The following is a 24,678-nucleotide window of genomic DNA, read 5'->3' as shown; positions in this document are numbered from 1 at the left end:
GAATGGGTAGTTAGAGGAGACAAGGGACAGCTGGGGGAAAGCGGGGGAGAAAAGGTAACCTAACACGACCAGCAGAGGGAGACAGGGTGAAGGGAAAGGACAGAGACAAGACAACATGACAGTACATGACAGTACCCCCCCACTCACCGAGCGCCTCCTGGCGCACTCGAGGAGGAAACCTGGCGGCAACGGAGGAAATCATCAATCAGCGCACGGTCCAGCACGTCCCGAGAGGGAACCCAACTCCTCTCCTCAGGACCGTACCCCTCCCAGTCAACTAGGTACTGATGACCACGGCCCCGAGGACGCATGTCCAAGATCTTACGGACCCTGTAGATAGGTGCGCCCTCGACAAGGATGGGGGGGGGGGGGGGAAGACGAGCGGGGGCGCGAAGAACGGGCTTAACACAGGAGACATGGAAGACCGGGTGGACGCGACGAAGATATCGCGGAAGAAGAAGTCGCACTGCGACAGGATTAATGACCTGAGAGATACGGAATGGACCAATGAACCGCGGGGTCAACTTGCGAGAAGCCGTCTTAAGGGGAAGGTTCTGAGTGGAGAGCCAAACTCTCTGACCGCGACAATACCTAGGGCTCTTAGTTCTACGCTTATTAGCAGCTCTCACAGTCTGCGCCCTATAACGGCAAAGTGCAGACCTGACCCTCTTCCAGGTGCGCTCGCAACGTTGGACAAAAGCCTGAGCGGAGGGGACGCTGGACTCGGCGAACTGAGATGAGAACAACGGAGGCTGGTACCCGAGGCTACTCTGAAAAGGAGATAGCCCGGTCGCAGACGAAGGAAGCGAGTTGTGGGCGTATTCTGCCCAGGGGAGCTGTTCTGACCAAGACGCAGGGTTGCGAAAAGAAAGACTGCGTAAGATGCGACCAATAGTCTGATTGGCCCGTTCTGCTTGACCGTTAGACTGGGGGTGAAAGCCGGAAGAGAGACTGACGGAAGCCCCAATCAAACGGCAAAACTCCCTCCAAAATTGAGACGTGAATTGCGGACCTCTGTCCGAAACGACGTCTGACGGAAGGCCATGAATTCTGAAAACATTCTCGATGATGATTTGTGCCGTCTCTTTAGCAGAAGGAAGCTTAGCAAGGGGAATGAAATGAGCCGCCTTAGAGAACCTATCGACAACCGTAAGAATAACAGTCTTCCCCGCTGACGAAGGCAGTCCGGTGACAAAATCTAAGGCGATGTGAGACCACGGTCGAGAGGGAATAGGAAGCGGCCTGAGACGGCCGGCAGGAGGAGAGTTACCGGACTTAGTCTGCGCGCAGACCGAACAAGCAGCCACGAAACGACGCGTGTCATGCTCCCGGGTGGGCCACCAGAAACGCTGGCGAATGGAAGCAAGCGTACCCCGAACGCCAGGGTGGCCGGCTAACTTGGCAGAGTGAGCCCACTGAAGAACGGCCAGACGAGTAGGAACGGGAACGAAAAGAAGGTTCCTAGGACAAGCGCGCGGCGACGGAGTTTGAGTGAGTGCTTGCTTTACCTGCCTCTCAATTCCCCAGACAGTCAACCCGACAACACGCCCCTCAGGGAGAATCCCCTCGGGGTCAGTGGAGGCTACTGAAGAACTGAAGAGACGAGACAAAGCATCAGGCTTGGTGTTCTTAGAGCCCGGACGATAAGAAATCACGAACTCGAAACGAGCGAAAAACAGCGCCCAACGCGCCTGACGCGCATTAAGTCGTTTGGCAGAACGGATGTACTCAAGGTTCCTATGGTCAGTCCAAACGACAAAAGGAACGGTCGCCCCCTCCAACCACTGTCGCCATTCGCCTAGGGCTAACCGGATGGCGAGCAGTTCGCGGTTACCCACATCATAGTTACGTTCCGACGGCGACAGGCGATGAGAAAAATACGCGCATGGGTGGACCTTGTCGTCAGAGAGGGAGCGCTGAGAAAGGATGGCTCCCACTCCCACCTCTGACGCGTCAACCTCGACAACGAACTGTCTAGAGACGTCAGGTGTAACAAGGATAGGAGCGGATGTAAAACGATTCTTGAGGAGATCAAAAGCTCCCTGGGCGGAAACGGACCACTTAAAGCACGTCTTGACAGAAGTAAGGGCTGTGAGAGGAGCTGCCACCTGACCGAAATTACGGATGAAACGACGATAGAAGTTCGCGAAGCCGAGAAAGCGCTGCAGCTCGACGCGTGACTTAGGGACGGGCCAATCAATGACAGCTTGGACCTTAGCGGGATCCATCTTAATGCCTTCAGCGGAAATAACAGAACCGAGAAATGTGACGGAGGAGGCATGAAAAGTGCACTTCTCAGCCTTCACAAAAAGACAATTCTCTAAAAGGCGCTGGAGGACACGTCGAACGTGCTGAACATGAATCTGGAGTGACGGTGAAAAAAATCAGGATATCGTCAAGGTAAACGAAAACAAAGATGTTCAGCATGTCTCTCAGGACATCATTGACTAATGCCTGAAAGACAGCTGGAGCGTTAGCGAGGCCGAAAGGAAGAACCCGGTATTCAAAGTGCCCTAACGGAGTGTTAAACGCCGTCTTCCACTCGTCCCCCTCCCTGATGCGCACGAGATGGTAAGCGTTACGAAGGTCCAACTTAGTGAAAAACCTGGCTCCCTGCAGGATCTCGAAGGCTGAAGACATAAGAGGAAGCGGATAACGATTCTTCACTGTTATGTCATTCAGCCCTCGATAATCTATGCAGGGGCGCAGAGACCCGTCCTTCTTCTTGACAAAAAAAAACCCCGCTCCGGCGGGAGAGGAGGAGGGGACTATGGTACCGGCGTCAAGAGCTACAGACAAATAATCTTCGAGAGCCTTACGTTCGGGAGCCGACAGAGAGTATAGTCTACCCCGGGGGGGGGTGGTTCCCGGAAGGAGATCAATACTACAATCATACGACCGGTGTGGAGGAAGAGAGGTGGCCCTGGACCGACTGAACACCGTGCGCAGATCGTGATATTCCTCCGGCACCCCTGTCAAATCACCAGGCTCCTCCTGTGAAGAAGAGACAGAGGAAACAGGAGGGATAGCAGACATTAAACATTTCACATGACAAGAGACGTTCCAGGAGAGGATAGAATTACTAGACCAATTAATGGGTCGGATTCTTCTGTTACGGTGCGTGAATGAGGACCCAAAAGCGAATCAACTTAAACAGAGCTTCTTTAATTACCAAACATAGGTAGGCTCAGATGGACCGGCAGATTCCGACAGGACAGGACAAGGTTACAGCAAACATGACGACAGTCTGGTTCAGGCATGAATGACACAAACAAACAAGAATCCGACAAGGACAGGAGCAGAAACAGAGAGAGATATAGGGACCTAATCAGAGGGAAAAAAGGGAACAGGTGGGGAACGGGGTGAATGGGTAGTTAGAGGAGACAAGGGACAGCTGGGGGAAAGCGGGGGAGAAAAGGTAACCTAACACGACCAGCAGAGGGAGACAGGGTGAAGGGAAAGGACAGAGACAAGACAACATGACAGTACATGACAGATGGAGTGCTGCACCAGATGACCTGGCCTCCACTTGATTTGTTGAACACGTTTTTGGTTACTACATGATTCCATATGTGTTATTTCATAGTTTTGATGTCTTCACTATTATTCTACAATGTAGGAAATAGTAAAAATAAAGAAAAACCCTTGAATGAATTGGTGTGTCCAAACTTTTGACTGGTACTGTATGTTAAGGGGATTGTTCACCCCAATAGAAAGGTTCAAACCTCTAAATACCATCTTATTAGATGGATCCATTTCCCCCCATTAGTTTGGGATTCAGACCTGCAGTCATCTTGATTTCAGACCACTTTGGAGAAGTGATCCACAGGCAGTAAATCTATTGTAGAATAAATGGAACCTGGATCCATTTCATTCTATTAACATGGTTTATGTGTTATAGCAGTAATGGGGTTAAACTGATATTAAAATGACAACTCCATAGGTGGTACCAGGTCAGGGGAGTTCATCTCTGCTCCCAGCATCCCTGGGACAGTACTGATCAACACAGCTGACCTGATGCAGAGGTGGACCAGTGATGTTTTCCTCTCAGTGGTGAGACTTGCCCTTCCATTTGACACACCTTTACTTGATGAGATCATACAAGACGTTACAGGCGTATTGCATGTGGAAACAGATGTGTTCAAATAGTATTTAAAATAATATTGAATACTTAATGAGCAGTGGTTGAATGAGTTTGTTGTAATGGAGCCAATACAAAAGTCCTAAAAGTACAAACAAACCCCGCCCACCTGGAGGACTAAAGGAAATGCTCAAAGAATTTTTTAGATATTAAACAGTATTTGAATCCAGGGTCGTAATGATTAGAGAACACTGTAGCAAAACATTTAGCAACAGAATTATTTTAGTTCAGTTAGTCCCTTCGTGTTTCAGTTCATATTCTTCAGTTTGGCGCCTCGTGAATGTGATTCAGGTCTCTGTGGAAACATAAATGTAAATTCACCTTTGATTTTTACTCCTCACTTTCCTTTTCAGGTCCATAGGGTTTTACTGCCCCCTGCTGGAGACTGGAGCACACTGCAGTCCCTTTCAGGTCCATAGGGTTTTACTGCCCCCTGCTGGAGACTGGAGCACACTGCAGTCTCTTTCAGGTCCATAGGGTTTTACTGCCCCCTGCTGGAGACTGGAGCACACTGCAGTCTCTTTCAGGTCCATATGATTTTACTGCCCCCTGCTGGAGACTGGAACACACTGCAGTCCCTGGCTTTCTTTGTGCAGTCAGATGATGAGGCCCTCATCAATACAGATACTGTATGTAGAACCATAGTAAAGACCAGTATGGACTATCAATACAGATACTGTATGTAGAACCATAGTAAAGACCAGTATGGACTATCAATACAGGTACTGTATGTAGAACCATAGTAAAGACCAGTATGGACTATCAATACAAGTACTATCTGTAGTACCATAGTAAAGACCAGTATGGACTATCAATACAGGTACTGTATGTAGAACCATAGTAAAGACCAGTATGGACTATCAATACAGATACTGTATATAGAACCATAGTAAAGACCAGTATGGACTATCAGTACAGGTACTGTATGTAGAACCATAGTAAAGACCAGTATGGCCTATCAATACAAAGTGACCATTTAGAATGAGGCCCAATTCAATGAGAGGAAGTCTTAACAGAACTAGGGGGTGACAGACAGGAAGTGGGGGGTGGAGATCTAATATATTGATATTGATGATAATGATATTGTAATAAATCTACACCCTGTTCCCTACGTAGAACACTACTTTAGACCTGGTAAGATGCACCGTATTGCACTACGTAGGGAATAGGGAACCATTTGGAACAGAGACAGTAATTCCCCTGAACATCTTCCTCTTCCTCATCTGGTTTCTTGAACAGCCCTTCACTCCTCCCCTCTTCCTCCCCTCCTCATTCTATTCTATCAGCCACACCACTAGCTCACCTCCACACAATACATTTACAAGTTAAAGACACACCTTGGAATAAATAACAAAGGAAAACTATTACTAGATGAAGTTGAGTGTTTTTTATTATTTCCCATCACCATAAATCATATTTAATCACTGAACAGTAGCAGACCTAACTTCATCTGTTCCTGACTCTGGATAGTGGATTAAAAAGACCATCAATCTCCAATGATATTAAAGTACTATTCTGAACGTTACTGATATACTGAGTGGCAAGTCAAGAGATCTGCTGGTTTTATTGTTTGGTCAACAGCACCACCTGCTGGACAGGTTTAATGTTGCTGGACTGAGCAGTATGGGAGGATGAAAGATGACACATTTAGGGCCAGTTTCCTGGACATCTACATTGAACATACTGTTTAGTCCAGGACTAGGATTAATCTGTGTCTGGGAAACCAGACCATATAGTTTAGTAGAAAGTAAGTGATACCAGCTTGTAGTGGGCTGACTAGTCCTGAATTGTCCTTTAGTTCCTGGACCATTTTCCATGCAGCTCCAGGTAACAGAGAACACATCAATTAGGACCGAGCCAACAAGCTGATCAATGATACTGAGGAGAATTACATAGAGACAGAGAACCAACTGAGAAAACATATCAATGGTTCTGAATGACAACCAATATACATCAACACCAGACATCATGATTCATGGAAATGTACAAGATTAAAACATTGTATTGAATTTTAATGAATAACAAATCAGTTTACAGTTTAACCAGCTCAGCAGTATTATTATAATAATAGAGACTAAACCCAGGATAGAGGGGCTGAGTGAATGTGGTCTGGACTCTGTGGAGGAGGGTCATTGTGTCAGAGACACTGTAGAAGGACAGAGTACCTGCCTTGTGATCCAGGTACAATCCTAATCTGGAGGACTGAGGGCCTGATACTAAAGTCTCAACATTATTGTGTCTGAAACAATAACCATCACTATCGTAATCTAAACTCCAGGACTTGTTATTGTATCCAAATCCACTATTTGTCCCTGTTCTGCTGATGTCTTTATATGAGACTGCTGTATAAACAACATCACCACTCCACTCCACCTCCCAGTAACAGCGTCCAGACAGACCCTCTCTACACAGAACCTGACACCAGTTGGTGAATCTGTCTGGATGGACAGGATATGGTTGGACTTGGTGTGTACAGGTCACCTTTCTGTTCCCTTCAGACAGAGAGAGGTGTGTGCCTGCTGTGTTTGGGTCCAGTGTGAGCTGACAGGAATCTGGGAGAAGAGCAGAGACCAATGAGGGGAGTCAGAACAATAAGTTAAGTCAGATACTGTATCTACCCTGTCTTTGATTAGAGCACAGCAGAGATCAAATCAGAGAAATATGAGGAGTCAGATAGATACCCAGTCTTTGATTAGATCTACTATTGCTAGTAGAGTGTCAGTAAAAAGAGACTGTTAGTTATTTCACAATAAAGAGACTCACAATGTAACAACTGTTCTCTGGTCTTGGGCTCTGGAGGCAGTACAACATCCACTATATTCACTACAGACACACAAACACATTGACAGAGAGAGGGAATGTTATCATCAGACCATATTCCATATGTATATTACTAATAGGGAACTTTCAATGGTCTAAAGGTGATGTTCTTATTGTTGTCAACACACCTGTAGTGGAGATCTTGGTCCATTCTCCTTTAAGGAAGTCTTCTAGTTTCTCAGTTCAGACACAGTCTTACTCACATCTCCAAAGTACTGAAGAGGACGGACAACGATGCTGGGTAAGTCTGAAGATACACTGATACTGGAGAGAGACAGATACCTCTGGGGAGAGGGAGAGAGGGAGAGAGAGAGAGAGAGAGAGAGAGAGAGAGAGAGAGAGAGAGAGAGAGAGAGAGAGACTGATAACTCTGGAGAGAGAGAGAGAGAGAGAGAGACTGATAACTCTGGAGAGAGAGAGAGAGAGAGAGAGACTGATAACTCTGGAGAGAGAGAGAGAGAGAGAGAGAGAGACTGATAACTATGGAGAGAGAGAAGAGAGAGAGAGGCTGATAACTATGGAGAGAGAGGAGAGAGAGAGAGAGAGACTGATAACTCTGGAGAGAGAGAGAGAGAGAGAGACTGATAACTATGGAGAGAGAGGAGAGAGAGAGAGAGACTGATAACTCTGGAGAGAGAGAGAGAGACTGATAACTCTGGAGAGAGAGAGAGAGACTGATAACTCTGGAGAGAGAGAGAGAGAGACTGATAACTCTGGAGAGAGAGAGAGAGACTGATAACTCTGGAGAGAGAGAGAGACTGATAACTCTGGAGAGAGAGAGAGAGAGACTGATAACTCTGGAGCGAGAGAGAGAGAGAGAGAGAGATAGAGAGAGACTGATACCTCTGGAGAGAGAGAGAGAGAGAGAGACTGATAACTCTGGAGAGAGAGACAGAGAGACTGATAACTCTGGAGAGAGAGAGAGAGAGAGAGAGAGAGAGACTGATAACTCTGGAGAAAGAGAGAGAGAGAGACAGAGAAAGAGAGAGGAGGTCACGATCAGATGAGCTCCTGCATTTTTCAGCATTTTCTTTAAAAAAGATAGATTAGGAGTTAGAAAAACTTGGATTTTTTGTCAGGAACACATACTGGATTCTACCCTCTACAACATAACCCCTACTTCAAATCAAAACTTAAAACCTACAACCTGATTTTGTACGGAATTACGGAATCACCTGGAAGGTTCACTTAGAACCAATGATTATTACCCTATACAGCAAATTCTCTGGAAAACAACAGAAACCTGAAACACCATCCAACCTGGAACTGAGTGAGTAATGTTTAGTCTGAAACTATATTTTATTTCCAAAAGCCAAGAAGAAAAATACACAACATTACTTTATAAGGACTGAATTCTAACATAATTCTGCCAAGCTTGATACAGCTTCAACTAGCACTGACGTGTCAAGTGAGAGGTGTCAAAGTCCATTAGCCCAACAATGGCAGGAGAGTCACACAGTCTACCCCAACCAAATGGAGAGGCCTTAGAAGCTCCCTCCCGCTGTTCAGAGGTAATTAAAATACAGTACCATGTGCATGTAAAGAATGATAAGGCAAGAAAAGACCACAAGAAGAAGCTCCTTATGGAAAATCAAGAAACACTTTTTGCTGACTATTACAAAAATGGGAACATCAGCAACCTTATCTTCCACACAAACCATCCCCTGGCATGGCACAGTGCTATATTAGCACACTACCCCTTTGTTAAGAAAGGGGGGGTTAACGAGGGGTGGAAACTCAGAATAACGAGGACTCTGAGTCAGGTAATATAAATATCTATAAGTCCGGAACAGTAATGGTACAGGGTAACCCCAAACAGTTTCAGCTGGACTTTCACCTAATCAAAGAATTAGCCCAGCAGGAGAAGCTCTCCCTTGATAAAGATACCCCCACCCCGAGCGGGTCAGACCAGACCTCTTCATTACGTAACCCCACAGACGAGCAACCCCCAGCGGAGAGTCAATCTCCCAGCACAGATTACCACTCCCTCATTGAAATGAAGGACAAATTCACCCAGCTGGAGGTAAAGCAGGTGGAGCTGGAACAGCAGGTAATTACACTTCAGTTAGCACAGACCCAGACAACAGTCCAGCACAACAAGACCCCCTTAACCAGACCTGGAATGCTGGAGGTGGAGAGAGACATATCTGCACTCTGGACAGTGGTGAGACAACTACAACAGGAGAAAGAGGAGAAGAACAGAGCACTCGAGGAGAGGATCAGACTGCTTGTGCAGGAGAGGTTGAGGGGGATGGAGGAGAGGGTGAGGGGGACGGAGGAGAGGTTGAGGGGGACGGTGTGTGACAGAGAACAACCCACTAGAGAGGTGGCCACCCCCACAGAGAAGCCAGCAGAACAGCCCACCTCAGCACCCGACAAAAGTCTCGACACCACAGCAGAACAGTCCACACCAGACCCTGATCATAGAGTTGACATCACAGCAGAACAGACAAATGAAGAACCCCAAGCCCAGAGGCTCTCACCCCCTCTGAGCACCCCCCCTGTCAGCCACCCTGATAGCCCTTCTGACAACCCCCCCACACCCACTGAGGACAAACACAAGACACAGATTGTACTACTTATGGACTCAAATGGGAAATATATAGAAGAAAAAAACATTTTTCCCAAACACAGTGTGTCTAAACTCTGGTGTCCAAACACCCAGCGCGCCCTCGACCTTCTGTCTAAGGACCAACTAGGCTCACCCAGCCACATAATAATACACACAGGCACAAACGACCTGAGAGCACAGCAGGAAAGGGTGGCCACAGCACTGAAGGGAGTGATTGAAAAGGCTTCTTCTACTTTCCCCAACGCACAAGTGGTTATCTCCACCCTGCTACCACGAAAATACTTCCACCCTGCCACAATACAGCGGGTAAATGCAAGTATTTCCCGTGACTGTGCCTCAAAACCAAATGTTTTCCTGGCCCACCACTCCACCCTGGACTTGAACAGCCTATATGACCAGGTCCATCTCTACAAGGCAGCAGTGCCCACCTTTGCCCGAACTCTAAAGGACATCGCTCTCAAACGTATCCCCAACACTTCACACAGGAGCAACAGATCAATAGACACCCCACCCAGACCAGCGAGACACCCTCCCAGAACTGCAGGACCCCCCCTGGACCTACACATAGAGGACCCACGCCAAGAGGAATTACATCCAGACCACAGCACACCCAGACACATCCACACCCCCACCCCAACCAATCAACACCCCCCCACGTCAACCATTCCCACACCCCATTTAGGCCCCCTCAGATCAGACCTATGACACTCCTGCCCACCCCATGCACCCCACCCCGCAAAGAGGGCCTCAACATGGAAGCCACACATACGCCAAGGTAGTGAGCGGGCAAACAGTCCCAACCCCCACTCTCACACTCGCCCAAGCCAATGGCATGTACCAGATGCTCAGCAAGCTCTGCTCACACTTACTGGCCTGAGGCCAAACCACGACCAACAACATTGGACAACATTGGACACAAACAACACACGGACCCACTGGTTGCCCTCTAGGTTACAGAGAGCTGGTAGTCCCATCCACCAAAATACCAGGTGTGAAACAGGGAAGGGACTCAGGGGGGGTATGCTAATTTGGTATAGAGCACACCTAACTCACTCCATTAAATTAATTAAAACAGGAACATTCAGGAACATTCTACATTTGGCTAGAAATTCAAAAGGAAATTATCCTAACAGAGAAAAATGTCCTCCTGTGTGCTACCTATATGCTACCTATGTGCTACCTATATCCCCCCACTAGAATCCCCATATTTTAATGAAGACAGCTTCTCCATCCTGGAGGGGGAAATCAATCATTTCCAGGCACAGGGACATGTACTAGTCTGTGGCGACCTAAATGCCAGAACCGGACAAGAACCTGACACCCTCAGCACACAGGGGGACACACACCTGCCTGGAGGTGACAGCATTCCCTCCCACATATGCCCCCCTAGGCACAACTATGACAACACAACCAACAAAAACGGGTCACAACTCCTGCAGCTCTGTCGCACGCTGGGTATGTACATAGTCAATGGTAGGCTTCGAGGGGACTCCTATGGTAGGTACACCTATAGCTCATCTCTTGGCAGTAGTACTGTAGACTACTTTATCACTGACCTCAACCCAGAGTCTCTCAGAGCGTTCACAGTCAGCCCACTGACACCCCTATCAGACCAAAGCAAAATCACAGTCTACTTAAACAGAGCAATACTCAATCATGAGGCATCAAAGCCAAAGGAACTGAGTAATATTAAGAAATGCTATAGATGGAAGGAATGCAGTTTGGAAACCTACCAAAAAACAATTAGGCAACAACAAATTCAATCCCTTTTAGACAATTTCCTGGGTAAAACGTTCCACTGTAATAGTGAGGTGTAAACTTGGCAGTAGAAAATCTTAACGGTATATTTGACCTCTCAGCTTCCCTATCAAATCTAAAAATCTCAAATAGAAAACCAAAGATAATTAACAATAATGAGACAAATGGTTTGATGAAGAATGCAAAAATCTAAGAAAGATATTGAGAAACCTGTCCAACCAAAAACATAGAGAACCGGATCACTAAAACAATACAGAAATACACTACGGAAAAAGAAGGAACAGCATGTCAGAAATCAGCTCAATGTAATTGAAGAATCCATAGACTAACCACTTCTGGGAAAATTGGAAAACACTAAACAAACAACAACACGAAGAATTATCTATCCAAAATGGAGATGTATGGGTAAACCACTTCTCCAATCTTTTTGGCTCTATAACAAAGAATAAAGAGCAAAAACATATACATGATCAAATACAGATCTTAGAATCAACTATTAAAGACTACCAGAACCCACTGGATTCTCCAATTACATTGAATGAGTTACAGGACAAAATAAAAACCCTCCAACCCAAAAAGGCCTGTGGTGTTGATGGTATCCTCAATGAAATGATCAAATATACAGACAACGAATTCCAATTGGCTATACTAAAACTCTTTAACATCATCCTTAGCTCTGGCATCTTCCCCAATATTTGGAACCAAGGACTGATCACCCCAATCCACAAAAGTGGAGACAAATTTGACCCCAATAACTACCGTGGAATATGCGTCAACAGTAACCTTGGGAAAATCCTCTGCATTATCATTAACAGCAGACTCGTAGACTTCCTCAATGAAAACAATGTACTGAGCAAATGTCAAATTGGCTTTTTACCAAATTACCGTACAACAGACCATGTATTCACCATGCACACCCTAATTGACAACCAAACAAACCAAAACAAAGGCAAAGTCTTCTCATGCTTTGTTGATTTCAAAAAAGCCTTTGACTCAATCTGGCATGAGGGTCTGCTATACAAACTGATGGAAAGTGGTGTTGGGGGTAAAACATACGACATTATAAAATCCATGTATACAAACAACTAGTGTGTGGTTAAAATTGTCAAAAAACACACACATTTCTTCACACAGGGTCGTGGGGTTAGACAGGGATGCAGCTTAAGCCCCACACTCTTCAACATATATATCAACGAATTGGCGCGGGCACTTGGAATGTCTGCAGCACCCGGCCTCCCCCTGCTAGAATCCGAAGTCAAATGTCTGCTGTTTGCTGATGATCTGGTGCTTCTGTCACCAACCAAGGAGGGCCTACAGCAGCACCTAGATCTTATGCACAGATTCTGTCAGACCTGGGCCCTGACAGTAAATCTCAGTAAGACCAAAATAATGGTGTTCCAAAAAAGGTCCAGTCACCAGGACCACAAATACAAATTCCATCTAGACACTGTTGCCCTAGAGCACACACAAAACTATACATACCTTGGCCTAAACATCAGCGCCACAGGTAACTTCCACAAAGCTGTGAACGATCTGAGAGACAAGGCAAGAAGGGCATTCTATGCCATCAAAAGAAACATAAATTTCAACATACCAATTAGGATTTGGCTAAAAATACTTGAATCAGTCGTAGAGCCCATTGCCCTTTATGGTTGTGAGGTCTGGGGTCCGCTCACCAACCAAGACTTCACAAAATGGGACAAACACCAATTAGGCCGATACCCACTAATTATCAAAATCCAGAAAAGAGCCGTTAAATTCTATAACCACCTAAAAGGAAGCGATTCCCAAATCTTCCACAACAAAGCCATCACCTACAGAGAGATGAACCTGGAGAAAAGCAAGCTGGTCCTGGGGATCTGTTCACAAACACACCCTACAGAGCCCCAGGACAGCAGCACAATTAGACCCAACCAAATCATGAGAAAACAAAAAGATAATTACTTGACACATTGGAAAGAATTAACAAAAAAACAGAGCAAACTAGAATGCTATTTGGCCCTACAAAGAGAGTACACAGCGGCAGAATACCTGACCACTGTGACTGACCCAAAATTAATGAAAGCTTTGACTATGTACAGACTCAGTGAGCATAGCCTTGCTATTGAGAAAAGCCGCCGTAGGCAGACATGGCTCTCAAGAGAAGACAGGCTATGTGTTCACTGCCCACAAAATGAGGTGGAAACTGAGCTGCACTTCCTAACCTCCTGCCCAATGTATGACCATATTAGAGAGACATATTTCCCTCAGATTACACAGATCCACAAAGAATTTGAAAACAAATCCAATTTTGAAAAACTCCCATATCTACTGGGTGAAATTCCACAGTGTTCCATCACAGCAGCAAGATTTGTGACCTGTTGCCACGAGAAAAGGGCAACCAGTGAAGAACACACACCATTGTAAATACAACCCATATTTATGCTTATTTATTTGATCTTGTGTCCTTTACCATTTGTACATTGTTAAAAACCTGTATATATAATATGACATTTGTAATGTCTTTATTGTTTTGAAACTTCTGTATGTGTAATGTTTACTGTTAATTTTTGTTGTTTTCACTTTATATATTCACTTTGTATGTTGTCTACCTCACTTGCTTTGGCAATGTTAACACATGTTTCCCATGCCAATAAAGCCCTTGAATTGAATTGAATTGACTTGAGACGGATAACTCTGGAGAGAGAGACAGAGAGGGAGAGAGAGACTGATAACTCTGGAGAGAGAGAGAGAGAGAGAGAGACCGATAACTCTGGAGAGAGAGAGAGAGAGAGAGACTGATAACTCTGGAGAGAGAGACAGAGGGACGGACAGAGTGAGAGAGAGGGACGGACAGAGAGAGAGGGACAAACGGAGAGAGAGAGAGAGAGAGAGAGAGAGTTCCGGAGTTCCAAATTGAGCAGCTGCTGAAAAATGAGCTCCTGTATATATTGAGATTTAAATGGTTTTTTAGAGTGAAGTACATCGAAAAAATCAAAAGAAAACTGCAAGACTCAATAGAAGACAATACAAGCAACAAACCAAAACATGTTAACACATGTTTCCCATGCCAATAAAGCCCTTGAATTGAATTGAATTGAGAGACTGATAACTCTGGAGAGAGAGAGAGAGAGAGAGAGAGAGAGAGAGAGAGAGAGAGAGAGAGAGAGAGAGAGAGAGAGAGAGAGAGAGAGAGAGAGAGAGAGAGAGAGAGGGGCAGACAGAAAGAGAGAGGGGGCAGACAGACAGAGAGAGAGGGGCGGACAGACGGACAGAATGAGAGAGACAGAGAGGGACGGACGGACAGAGAGAGAGGGATGGACAGACAGAGAGAGGGAGGGACAGACAGACAGAGAGAGGGAGGGGCAGACAGACAGAGAGAGAGAGAGAGAGAGAGAGGGACGAACAGAGAGAGAGACGGACGGACAGAGAGAGAGGGACAGACGGACAGAGAGAGAGGGACGGATGGACAGAGAGAGAGAGAGGGATGGACAGAGAGAGAGAAAGAGAGAGAGGGGGACGGACAGAGAGAGGGAGAGAGGAACGGACAGAGAGAGGGAGAGAGGGACGGACAGAGAGAGAGAGGGACGGACAGAGAGAGAGGGACGGACAGAGAGAGAGGGACGGACAGAGAGAGAGGGACGGACAGAGAGAGAGGGACGGACAGAGAGAGAGGGATGGACAGAGAGAGAGAGGGATGGACAGAGAGAGAGAGAGAGGGACGGACAGAGAGAGAGAGAGAGGGACGGACAGAGAGAGAGAGAGAGAGACGGATAGAGAGAGAGAGAGAGAGGGACGGACAGACAGAGAGAGAGAGGGACGGACAGAGGGAGAAAGAGGGACGGACAGAGGGAGAAAGAGGGACGGACAGAGGGAGAGAGTGAGACAGGGATGGACAGAGAGAGGGAGAGGAGAGACAGGACAACATAATGATTGAGATGAATTGTTTCACATGAAGTTGATTTCATATCACATGTAACAAGACAGTTTAGTTACCTGGAGGAAATGGATGTGATCCTCTGTGTGTGAGAGCTGCTCCAGTTCAGTGCTTCTCTTCCTCAGCTCAGCTATCTCCTGCTTCAGTTGCTCCAGGAGTCCTTCAGCTTGACTCACTTGAGCATTCTCTTGGGCTCTGATCAGCTCCTTCACCTCAGAGCTCCTTCTCTCAATGGAGCGGATCAGCTCAGTAAAGATCTGATCACTGTCCTCCACTGCTGACTGTGCAGAGCGCTGGAGAGAGAGAGAGAGAGACAGAGAGAGAGAGAGAGAGAGAGATACAGTAGGCACAGTTCTGCACCACATTGAGTCAGAACGCTGCCACCTGATCTCCAGGTCCCCCCTCCTGGACAGACAGGTAGAGAACATATTTTTTTGTCCTGCTCTACTCTCCTCCCTCCTGGACAGACAGGTACAGAACACTTATTGGTCCTGCTCTACTCTCCTCCCTCATGGACAGACAGGTACAGAACACCTCTTGGTCCTGCTCTACTCTCCTCCCTCCTGGACAGACAGGTACAGAACACCTCTTGGTCCTGCTCTACTCTCCCCCCTCCTGGACAGACAGGTAGAGAACATATTTTTTTGTCCTGCTCTACTCTCCTCCCTCCTGGACAGACAGGTACAGAACACTTATTGGTCCTGCTCTACTCTCCTCCCTCATGGACAGACAGGTACAGAACACCTCTTGGTCCTGCTCTACTCTCCTCCGTCCTGGACAGACAGGTACAGAACACTTATTGGTCCTGCTCTACTCTCCTCCCTCATGGACAGACAGGTACAGAACACCTCTTGGTCCTGCTCTACTCTCCTCCCTCCTGGACAGACAGGTAGAGAACACCTCTTGGTCCTGCTCTACTCTCCTCCCTCCTGGACAGACAGGTACAGAACACCTTTTGGTATATCATATCATCATTCAGAAAATTATGCACCACAAGCATACAGTGCCTTGCGAAAGTATTCGGCCCCCTTGAACTTTGCGACCTTTTGCCACATTTCAGGCTTCAAACATGAAGATATAAAACTGTATTTTTTTGTGAAGAATCAACAACAAGTGGGACACAATCATGAAGTGGAACAACATTTATTGGATATTTCAAACTTTTTTAACAAATCAAAAACTGAAAAATTGTTCTATTCTCTGAAAGGGGTCCAGAAAGCCTGTTCCCAACAGTGGGGTCAGTGGGATTGGATAGGGGCCCCTCTCTCTCTCTCTCTCTCTCTCTGACTGGAGGAGAGAAGTGAAATGGTGTGTCTCCTCTGGTCAACAATACTCACCTTGAAAGACTCCACAGCCTGTTGGAGCTCCTTCAGCTCCTTCTCTCTCTCCTGGAATCTCTGCTGGACCTTCTGCTGACTCATCCCCAGCTGCCTCTGTGGAGAATCACTCTTCAATGAGCTATCAAGCTTTATTAGTCCAGTAGATCAATAGTATAGTAATGTGACATAGGACCCACAGAGAGGAAGGTCTACAATCCTGAGGAAGTCCCTTTACAATATTATATTTTGTTGCTATGTGAATGATTATAGTTTGTATGGTAGGCCTACATGTATCAAGGGGTTGAGACTGAACTTTGGACTCATAAAAGGCCATTCAGAATGATAATAGTGTTTGACTTTAGAAAATGGTGATACATTTGGAGAATCTGGTTCAATATATAAATAAGGTTTGTGTTCATAGTTGTGGATCCATTTCATTTGAATGATCTCATATTCAAACAGATCTTTAATTATTTGTTTATCAGACAGTCACCAACAAGTTGTTCTGGTCTTACCTGTTTCTCAGTCCTCTCTGCTGCAGCTGACACTGTATCATGGCCTTTATGTTCATCCATTGTACACAGATAACAGATACACTGCTGATCGGTACGACAGTACACCTCCAGCAGTTTGTCATGATGAGAGCAGATCTTCTCCTGTAGTTGTGCGGTGGCTTTGACCAGCTTGTGCTTCTTCAAAGCAGAAAATTCATAGTGAGGTTGGAGGTGAGTCTCACAGTAAGAGGCCAGACACACCAGACAGGACATGAGGGCTTTCTGCTTTCTGGTCCCAGTGCAGAAATCACACGCCACATCTCCAGGTCCAGCATAGCACAGAGCAGGAGGGGGAGAAGCCTGGAGTCCTGTCTTCCTCAGTTTCTCCACCAGCTCAGCCAACATGTTATTTTTCCTCAGATTAGGCCTTGGAGTGAAGGTCTCTCTGCACTGAGGACAGCTATAGACCCCTTTCAGATCATCCTGATCCCAGCAGCCCTCAATACAGCTCCTACAGTAACTGTGTCCACAGGGAATAGTGACTGGCTCCTTCAGTAGATCCAGACAGACAGAACAACATAACTGGTCCTGGTCCAGCAGAACTCCCTGTTGAGCCATTTGGACGGTTGTTCACTCTCACACAGACAGACGACACAGAAACTCAGATCAGTTTTGTTTCCTCAGAAGAGAACTTGTGAAGGGGATGGACTTCCTGGTTCTGCCAGAGGGCTGGGGTTAAAGGGAGGGAAGGAAGGAGTGAGAGAGGGAGGGGTTAGAGGAAGGGAGGGAGAGAGAGAAAACTGCAGGCAAAGTTGAGAAGTGTCACGTTCTGACCTTTATTTCCTTTGTTTTGTCTTTATTTAGTATGGTCAGGGCGTGAGTTGGGGTGGGCAGTCTATGTTTGTGTTTCTATGATTTTGGGGATTTCTATGTTTCGGCCTAGTATGGTTCTCAATCAGAGGCAGGTGTCATTAGTTGTCTCTGATTGAGAATCATACTTAGGTAGCCTGGGTTTCACTACATTCAGCAGTAACCCTAGAATGGAACACTTTACATTACAGTGTGGTTATTACTGACAGGTCTAGGGTCAGGGTTAGAGGTACTACATTCAGCAGTAACCCTAGAATGGAACACTTTACATTACAGTGTGGTTATTACTGACAGGTCTAAGGTCAGGGTTAGAGGTACTACATTCAGCAGTAACCCTAGAATGGAACACTTTACATTACAGTGTGGTTATTACTGACAGGTCTAGGGTCAGGGTTAGAGGTACTACATTCAGCAGTAACCCTAGAATGGAACACTTTACATTACAGTGTGGTTATTACTGACAGGTCTAGGATCAGGGTTAGAGGTACTACATTCAGCAGTAACCCTAGAATGGAACACTTTACATTACAGTGTGGTTATTACTGACAGGTCTAGGGTCAGGGTTAGAGGTACTACATTCAGCAGTAACCCTAGAATGGAACACTTTACATTACAGTGTGGTTATTACTGACAGGTCTAGGGTCAGGGTTAGAGGTACTACATTCAGCAGTAACCCTAGAATGGAACACTTTACATTACAGTGTGGTTATTACTGACAGGTCTAGGGTCAGGGTTAGAGGTACTACATTCAGCAGTAACCCTAGAATGGAACACTTTACATTACAGTGTGGTTATTACTGACAGGTCTAAGGTCAGGGTTAGAGGTACTACATTCAGCAGTAACCCTAGAATGGAACACTTTACATTACAGTGTGGTTATTACTGACAGGTCTAGGGTCAGGGTTAGAGGTACTACATTCAGCAGTAACCCTAGAATGGAACACTTTACATTACAGTGTGGTTATTACTGACAGGTCTAGGGTCAGGGTTAGAGGTACTACATTCAGCAGTAACCCTAGAATGGAACACTACATTACAGTGTGGTTATTACTGACAGGTCTAGGGTCAGGGTTAGAGGTACTACATTCAGCAGTAACCCTAGAATGGAACACTTTACATTACAGTGTGGTTATTACTGACAGGTCTAGGGTCAGGGTTAGAGGTACTACATTCAGCAGTAACCCTAGAATGGAACACTTTACATTACAGTGTGGTTATTACCACCATTATTGTCTTCAGAGACTGAGAGGTACAGAGACACACAGTCAAGGTGACAGGTATCCTAGTGGTTCAGAGACTGAGAGGTAGAGAGACACACTGTCAAGGTGACAGGTATCCTAGTGGTTTAGAGACTGAGAGGTAGAGAGACACACTGTCAAGGTGACAGGTATCCTAGTGGTTCAGAGACTGAGAGGTAGAGAGACACACTGTCAAGGTGACAGGTATCCTAGTGGTTTAGAGACTGAGAGGTACAGAGACACACTGTCAAGGTGACAGGTATCCTAGTGGTTTAGAGACTGAGAGGTACAGAGACACACTGTCAAGGTGACAGGTATCCTAGTGGTTTAGAGACTGAGAGGTATAGAGACACACTGTCAAGGTGACAGGTATCCTAGTGGTTTAGAGACTGAGAGGTAGAGAGACACACTGTCAAGGTGACAGGTATCCTAGTGGTTCAGAGACTGAGAGGTAGAGAGACACACTGTCAAGGTGACAGGTATCCTAGTGGTTTAGAGACTGAGAGGTACAGAGACAAGTCAAAACATCTGGCTCTTTCATGTCCAAACTCTTATTCTATTCTAGTCATTATATGATATTGTATTATATAATATGATGATATATTACATCCATAGAATCCACTCAGTGTAATGATGACTGTGTTGTGTACATTGATTGAATGGTTAGGACTCTCTCTCTGTATTCACAGTTTATATCCCAAGAGACCAGGAGACCTAAATGAAGCATTCAACACTGCTTCCCTTCATCCAGTCATAGTAAACTGTCTGTCTGTCTGTCTGTCTGTCTGTCTGTCTGTCTGTCTGTCTGTCTGTCTGTCTGTCTGTCTGTCTGTCTGTCTGTCTGTCTGTCTGTCTGTCTGTCTGTCTGTCTGTCTGTCTGTCTCTCTACTGTGACAGATGTAAATACAACCAACTTCTCTGAGGTGGTTGTTGTTGCTGTCTGTGCTGCACAGCTATTTTCAGTTCTCTCCAGAGATGGTAGATCAGGTTCAACTCTGGCTGGGCCAGTCAAAGACATTCAGAGACTTGTCCCAAAGCCACTCCTGAGTTGTCTTGGCTGTGTGCTTAGGGCTGTTGTACTGTTGGAAGGTGAACCTTCACCCCAGTCTGAGATCCTGAGCGCTCTGAAGCAGGTTTTCATATTGGATCTATCTGTACTTTGCTCTGTTCATCTTGCCCTCAATCCTGACTAGTCTCCCAGTCCGTGCCGCTCAAAAACATTTGACATGACAGCATGATGCTGCCACCCCCAGGTTTTATCCAGATGTAATGCTTGGCATTCAGGCCATAGAGTTCAATCTTGGTTTCATCAGAACAGAGAATCTTATTTCTCATGGTCTGAGAGTTCGTTACGTTCGTTAGGTGCCTTTTGGCAAACTCCAAGCGGGCTGTCATGTGCCGTTTACTGAGGAGTGGCATCCGTCTGGCCACGCAAACATATAGGCCTGATTGTGGGAGTGCTGCAGAGATGGTTGTCCTTCTGGAAGGTTCTCCCATCTCCACAGAGGAACTCTGGAGCTCTGTTAGAGTGGCCATCAGGTTATTGGTCACCTACCTGACAAAGGCTCTTCTCTCGCGAATGCTCAGTTTTTCGGGTGGCCAGCTTGAAGGAAGAGTCTTGGTGATTCCAAATTTCTTAATTTAAGAATGATGGAGGCCACTGTGTTCTTGGGGACCTTCAATTCTGCAGAAATGTTTTGGTACCCTTCCCCAGATCTGTGCCTTAACACAATCCTGTCTCGGAGCTCTGCGGACAATTCCTTTTCCCTCATGGCTGGTTTTTGCTCTGACATGCACTGTATTGGACCTTATATAGACAGGTACACACCTGGTCAGAGAAACCACAACCTTCTGGCCTGCAGCCCTGTGTGCTGTCAGAGAACCCTCAACCTTCTGGCCTTCTGTCCTGTGTGCTGTCAGAGAACCCTCAACCTTCTGGCCTGCAGTCCTGTGTGCTGTCAGAGAACCCTCAACCTTCTGGCCAGCAGCCCTGTGTGCTATCAGAGAACCCACAACCTTCTGGCCAGCAGTCCTGTGTGCTGTCAGAGAACCCACAACCTTCTGGCCAGCAGCCCTGTGTGCTATCAGAGAACCCACAACCTTCTGGCCAGCAGTCCTGTGTGCTATCAGAGAACCCACAACCTTCTGGCCAGCAGTCCTGTGTGCTATCAGAGAACCCACAACCTTCTGGCCAGCAGTCCTGTGTGCTATCAGAGAACCCTCAACCTTCTGGCCAGCAGTCCTGTGTGCTGTCAGGATGAAGAACAGTTTGTTCAACTGCAGAGACCAATCACAGTCCCTGGTCTGTCCTAGAAGTAGTGGTAAACAGTTGTTTTCTGCTATCCACTTAATGTGTCTCTCTGCCTAGTAGGTCCATCAATGAATCATATCATCTCTTTGATCATTACGTTAAGCCTACTACTAACTTCAATGTCTATATTGTCATCCACCTGAACTCAACCCTGTTGATGCTGTCCTCTATTGCTGGTCTCTATTGAAGCTGGGTTGTGTTCATTTGAGCACAAATCATAACAAAATGTGTTGCAAAACCAAACAGTCATTTGATATTTCAGATAGTTTTCTACCTCCTGTTTTACTGTGTTTTCTTCTGTATTGAGCTTCTAAACACGACCCTGTCCATTATTGACTTCTTCTCTGTCCGTCTCTGTAGTGGTCTGTTGTTGTTGTTGTTGTTGTTGTATTGACCATGTTGTCCTCTGTTCTTAGTTCCCTCAGTGGTCTGTTGTTGTTGTTGTTTTGACCATGTTGTCCTCTGTTCTTATGTCCCCCAGTGGTGTTGTTGTTGTTGTTGTTGTTGTTGTTGTTGTTGTTGTTGTTGTTGTTGTTGTTTTGACCATGTTGTCCTCTGTTCTTATGTCCCCCAGTGGTGTTGTTGTTGTTGTTGTTGTTGTTGTTGTTGTATTGACCATGTTGTCCTCTGTTCTTATTTCCCCCACTGGTCTTGTTGTTGTTGTTGTTGTTGTATTGACCATGTTGTCCTCTGTTGAGCCGCTCTGCTCTGACCTCCCTAGAGACACTGGTAGGAGGCAGCCTCAGCAATGGCAACAGACCCAGAAACAGGTGAGGAATGGATGAGGGGAGACGACACACAGAGAGATGCACACACACACACACACACACACACACACACAGATGTGGTAAAGTACTGTACTACAACAAGCAGGCTTAGCATCCCCTCTCCACACACACACACACACACACATACACACACACACACACACACACACACACACACACACACACACACACACACACACACACACACACAGACGTGGTAAAGTACCTTACTCCAACAAGCAGGCTTAGCATCCCCTCCACACACACACACACACACACACACACACACACACACACACACACACACACACACACACACACACACACACACACACACACACGTGGTACAGTACTGTACTCCAACAAGCAGGCTTAGCATCCCCTCTCCACATACACACACACACACACACACACACACACACACACACACACACACACACACACACACACACACACACACACACACACACACACACACACACACACACACACACACACACACACACACACACACACACACACACACACACAGAGATGTGGTAAAGTACTGTACTACAACAAGCAGGCTTAGCATCCCCTCTCCAAACACACACACACACATACACACACTTTACATATTAATGCAAGGCTCCATGGGAAATTAAATGTTAGCACTATTAGATCAGCCCCCCTTTTGAGAACATGTTTGAAGTTGACGACCAGTCTTCAACTACCATAAGACAGTCAGATCTTCTACCTTCCATCCTGACTGGGATTTACATGTAGTCATTTAGCAGACCCTCTTATCCAGAGACTTACAGGAGCATTTAGGGTTATGTTCCTTGCTAAAGGGCACACCGGCAGATTTTTCACCTTGTGGGCAGATTTATAGTAGAGGGTAGGTTAGTCAGATAAATCATTGATGTGACTGAGGGGGAGTAGAGATGATTTACCTGAAATATTTCCCCTGAGGACCAAGAAGGTATGTAACACAGATAAGAGGAGAGATGTCTTCCACTGTTCTGTTCTCACCACAACATGCTCTTACACATTCTCACACACATTCCTCACTGCTGCAGACCTTAGCCTGAGTCCCAGTCTATTTGTGTCATCATGCCAACTCCTTGTCACTCATGGTGATGCCAAATGTTTGGCTTGACAATGACATCAATAGAGTTGGCGAGGACACAAATCTATGACCAGGCTACAGACACCTTGGATCATTTCTGTAGTCAACTCACACTGCACCACAAAAACACACACTAACCCACAACCTGTAGGTCCCCTCTGTCTAGGATCAGTAACCCACACTAACCCACTACCTGTATGTCCCCTCTGTCTAGGATCAGTAACCCACACTAACCCACTACCTGTAGGTCTCCTCTGTCTAGGATCAGTAACCCACACTAACCCACTACCTGTAGGTCTCCTCTGTCTAGGATCAATAACCCACACTAACCCACAACCTGTATGTCTCCTCTGTCTAGGATCAGTAACCCACACTAACCCACTACCTGTATGTCTCCTCTGTCTAGGATCAGTAACCCACACTAACCCACTACCTGTATGTCTCCTCTGTCTAGGATCAGTAACCCCACACTAACCCACTACCGGTATGTCTCCTCTGTCTAGGATCAGTAACCCACTACCTGTATGTCTCCTCTGTCTAGGATCAGTAACCCACACTAACCCACAACCTGTAGGTCCCCTCTGTCTAGGATCAGTAACCCACACTAACCCACTACCTGTAGATCCCCTCTGTCTAGGATCAGTAACCCACACTAACCCACTACCTGTATGTCTCCTCTGTCTAGGATCACTAACCCACACTAACCCACTACCTGTAGGTCTCCTCTGTCTAGGATCAGTAACCCACACTAATCCACTACCTGTATGTCTCCTCTGTCTAGGATCAGTAACCCACAATAACCCATTACCTGTATGTCTCCTCTGTCTAGGATCAGTAACCCACGCTAACCCACAACCTGTAGGTCCCCTCTGTCTAGGATCAGTAACCCACTACCTGTATGTCTCCTCTGTCTAGGATCAGTAACCCACACTAACCCACTACCTGGATGTCTCCTCTGTCTAGGATCAGTAACCCACTACCTGTAGGCCTCCTTTGTCTAGGATCAGTAACCCACTACCTGTATGTCTCCTCTGTCTAGGATCAGTAACCCACTACCTGTAGGCCTCCTCTGTCTAGGATCAGTAACCCACTACCTCTATGTCTCCTCTGTCTAGGATCAGTAACCCACTCTAACCCATTACCTGTATGTCTCCTCTGTCTAGGATCAGTAACCCACACTAACCCACTACCATCTATGTCTCCTCTGTCTACGATCAGTAACCCACACTAACCCACTACCTGTATGTCTCCTCTGTCTAGGATCAGTAACCCACACTAACCCACTACCTGTAGGTCCCCTCTGTCTAGGATCAGTTTCCCACTACCTGTATGTCTCCTCTGTCTAGGATCAGTAACCCACTCTA

The 24,678-nt window shown here is 46.3% G+C and overlaps 2 protein-coding genes across 3 annotated transcripts in view; one reads left to right on the top strand and one right to left on the bottom strand.

Annotated features, from left to right (window-relative positions):
* fintrim (fish virus induced TRIM protein) overlaps positions 1–17,658 on the bottom strand; it is a gene marked incomplete in the record, with an annotated part of 158,478 nt that extends 140,820 nt beyond the window's left edge. The window contains 3 exon segments of the mRNA NM_001160506.1: positions 15,267–15,500; positions 16,545–16,640; positions 17,042–17,658. Of these exon segments, the coding sequence (NP_001153978.1) occupies positions 15,267–15,500; positions 16,545–16,640; positions 17,042–17,638 (927 nt within the window).
* Positions 1–24,678, top strand: part of LOC110515277 (E3 ubiquitin-protein ligase TRIM16) — a 150,534-nt gene that overhangs the window by 99,650 nt on the left and 26,206 nt on the right. The gene's annotated exons all lie outside the window — the stretch shown is intronic.

Source organism: Oncorhynchus mykiss, chromosome 4 (genome assembly GCF_057628025.1).
Source record: "Oncorhynchus mykiss isolate SJ-2025 chromosome 4, ASM5762802v1, whole genome shotgun sequence".
In the NCBI taxonomy this organism is placed as follows: Eukaryota; Metazoa; Chordata; class Actinopteri; order Salmoniformes; family Salmonidae; genus Oncorhynchus; species Oncorhynchus mykiss.
Note: the sequence above shows the minus strand (reverse complement) of the source record. Positions and strands in the feature narration are given on the sequence as shown.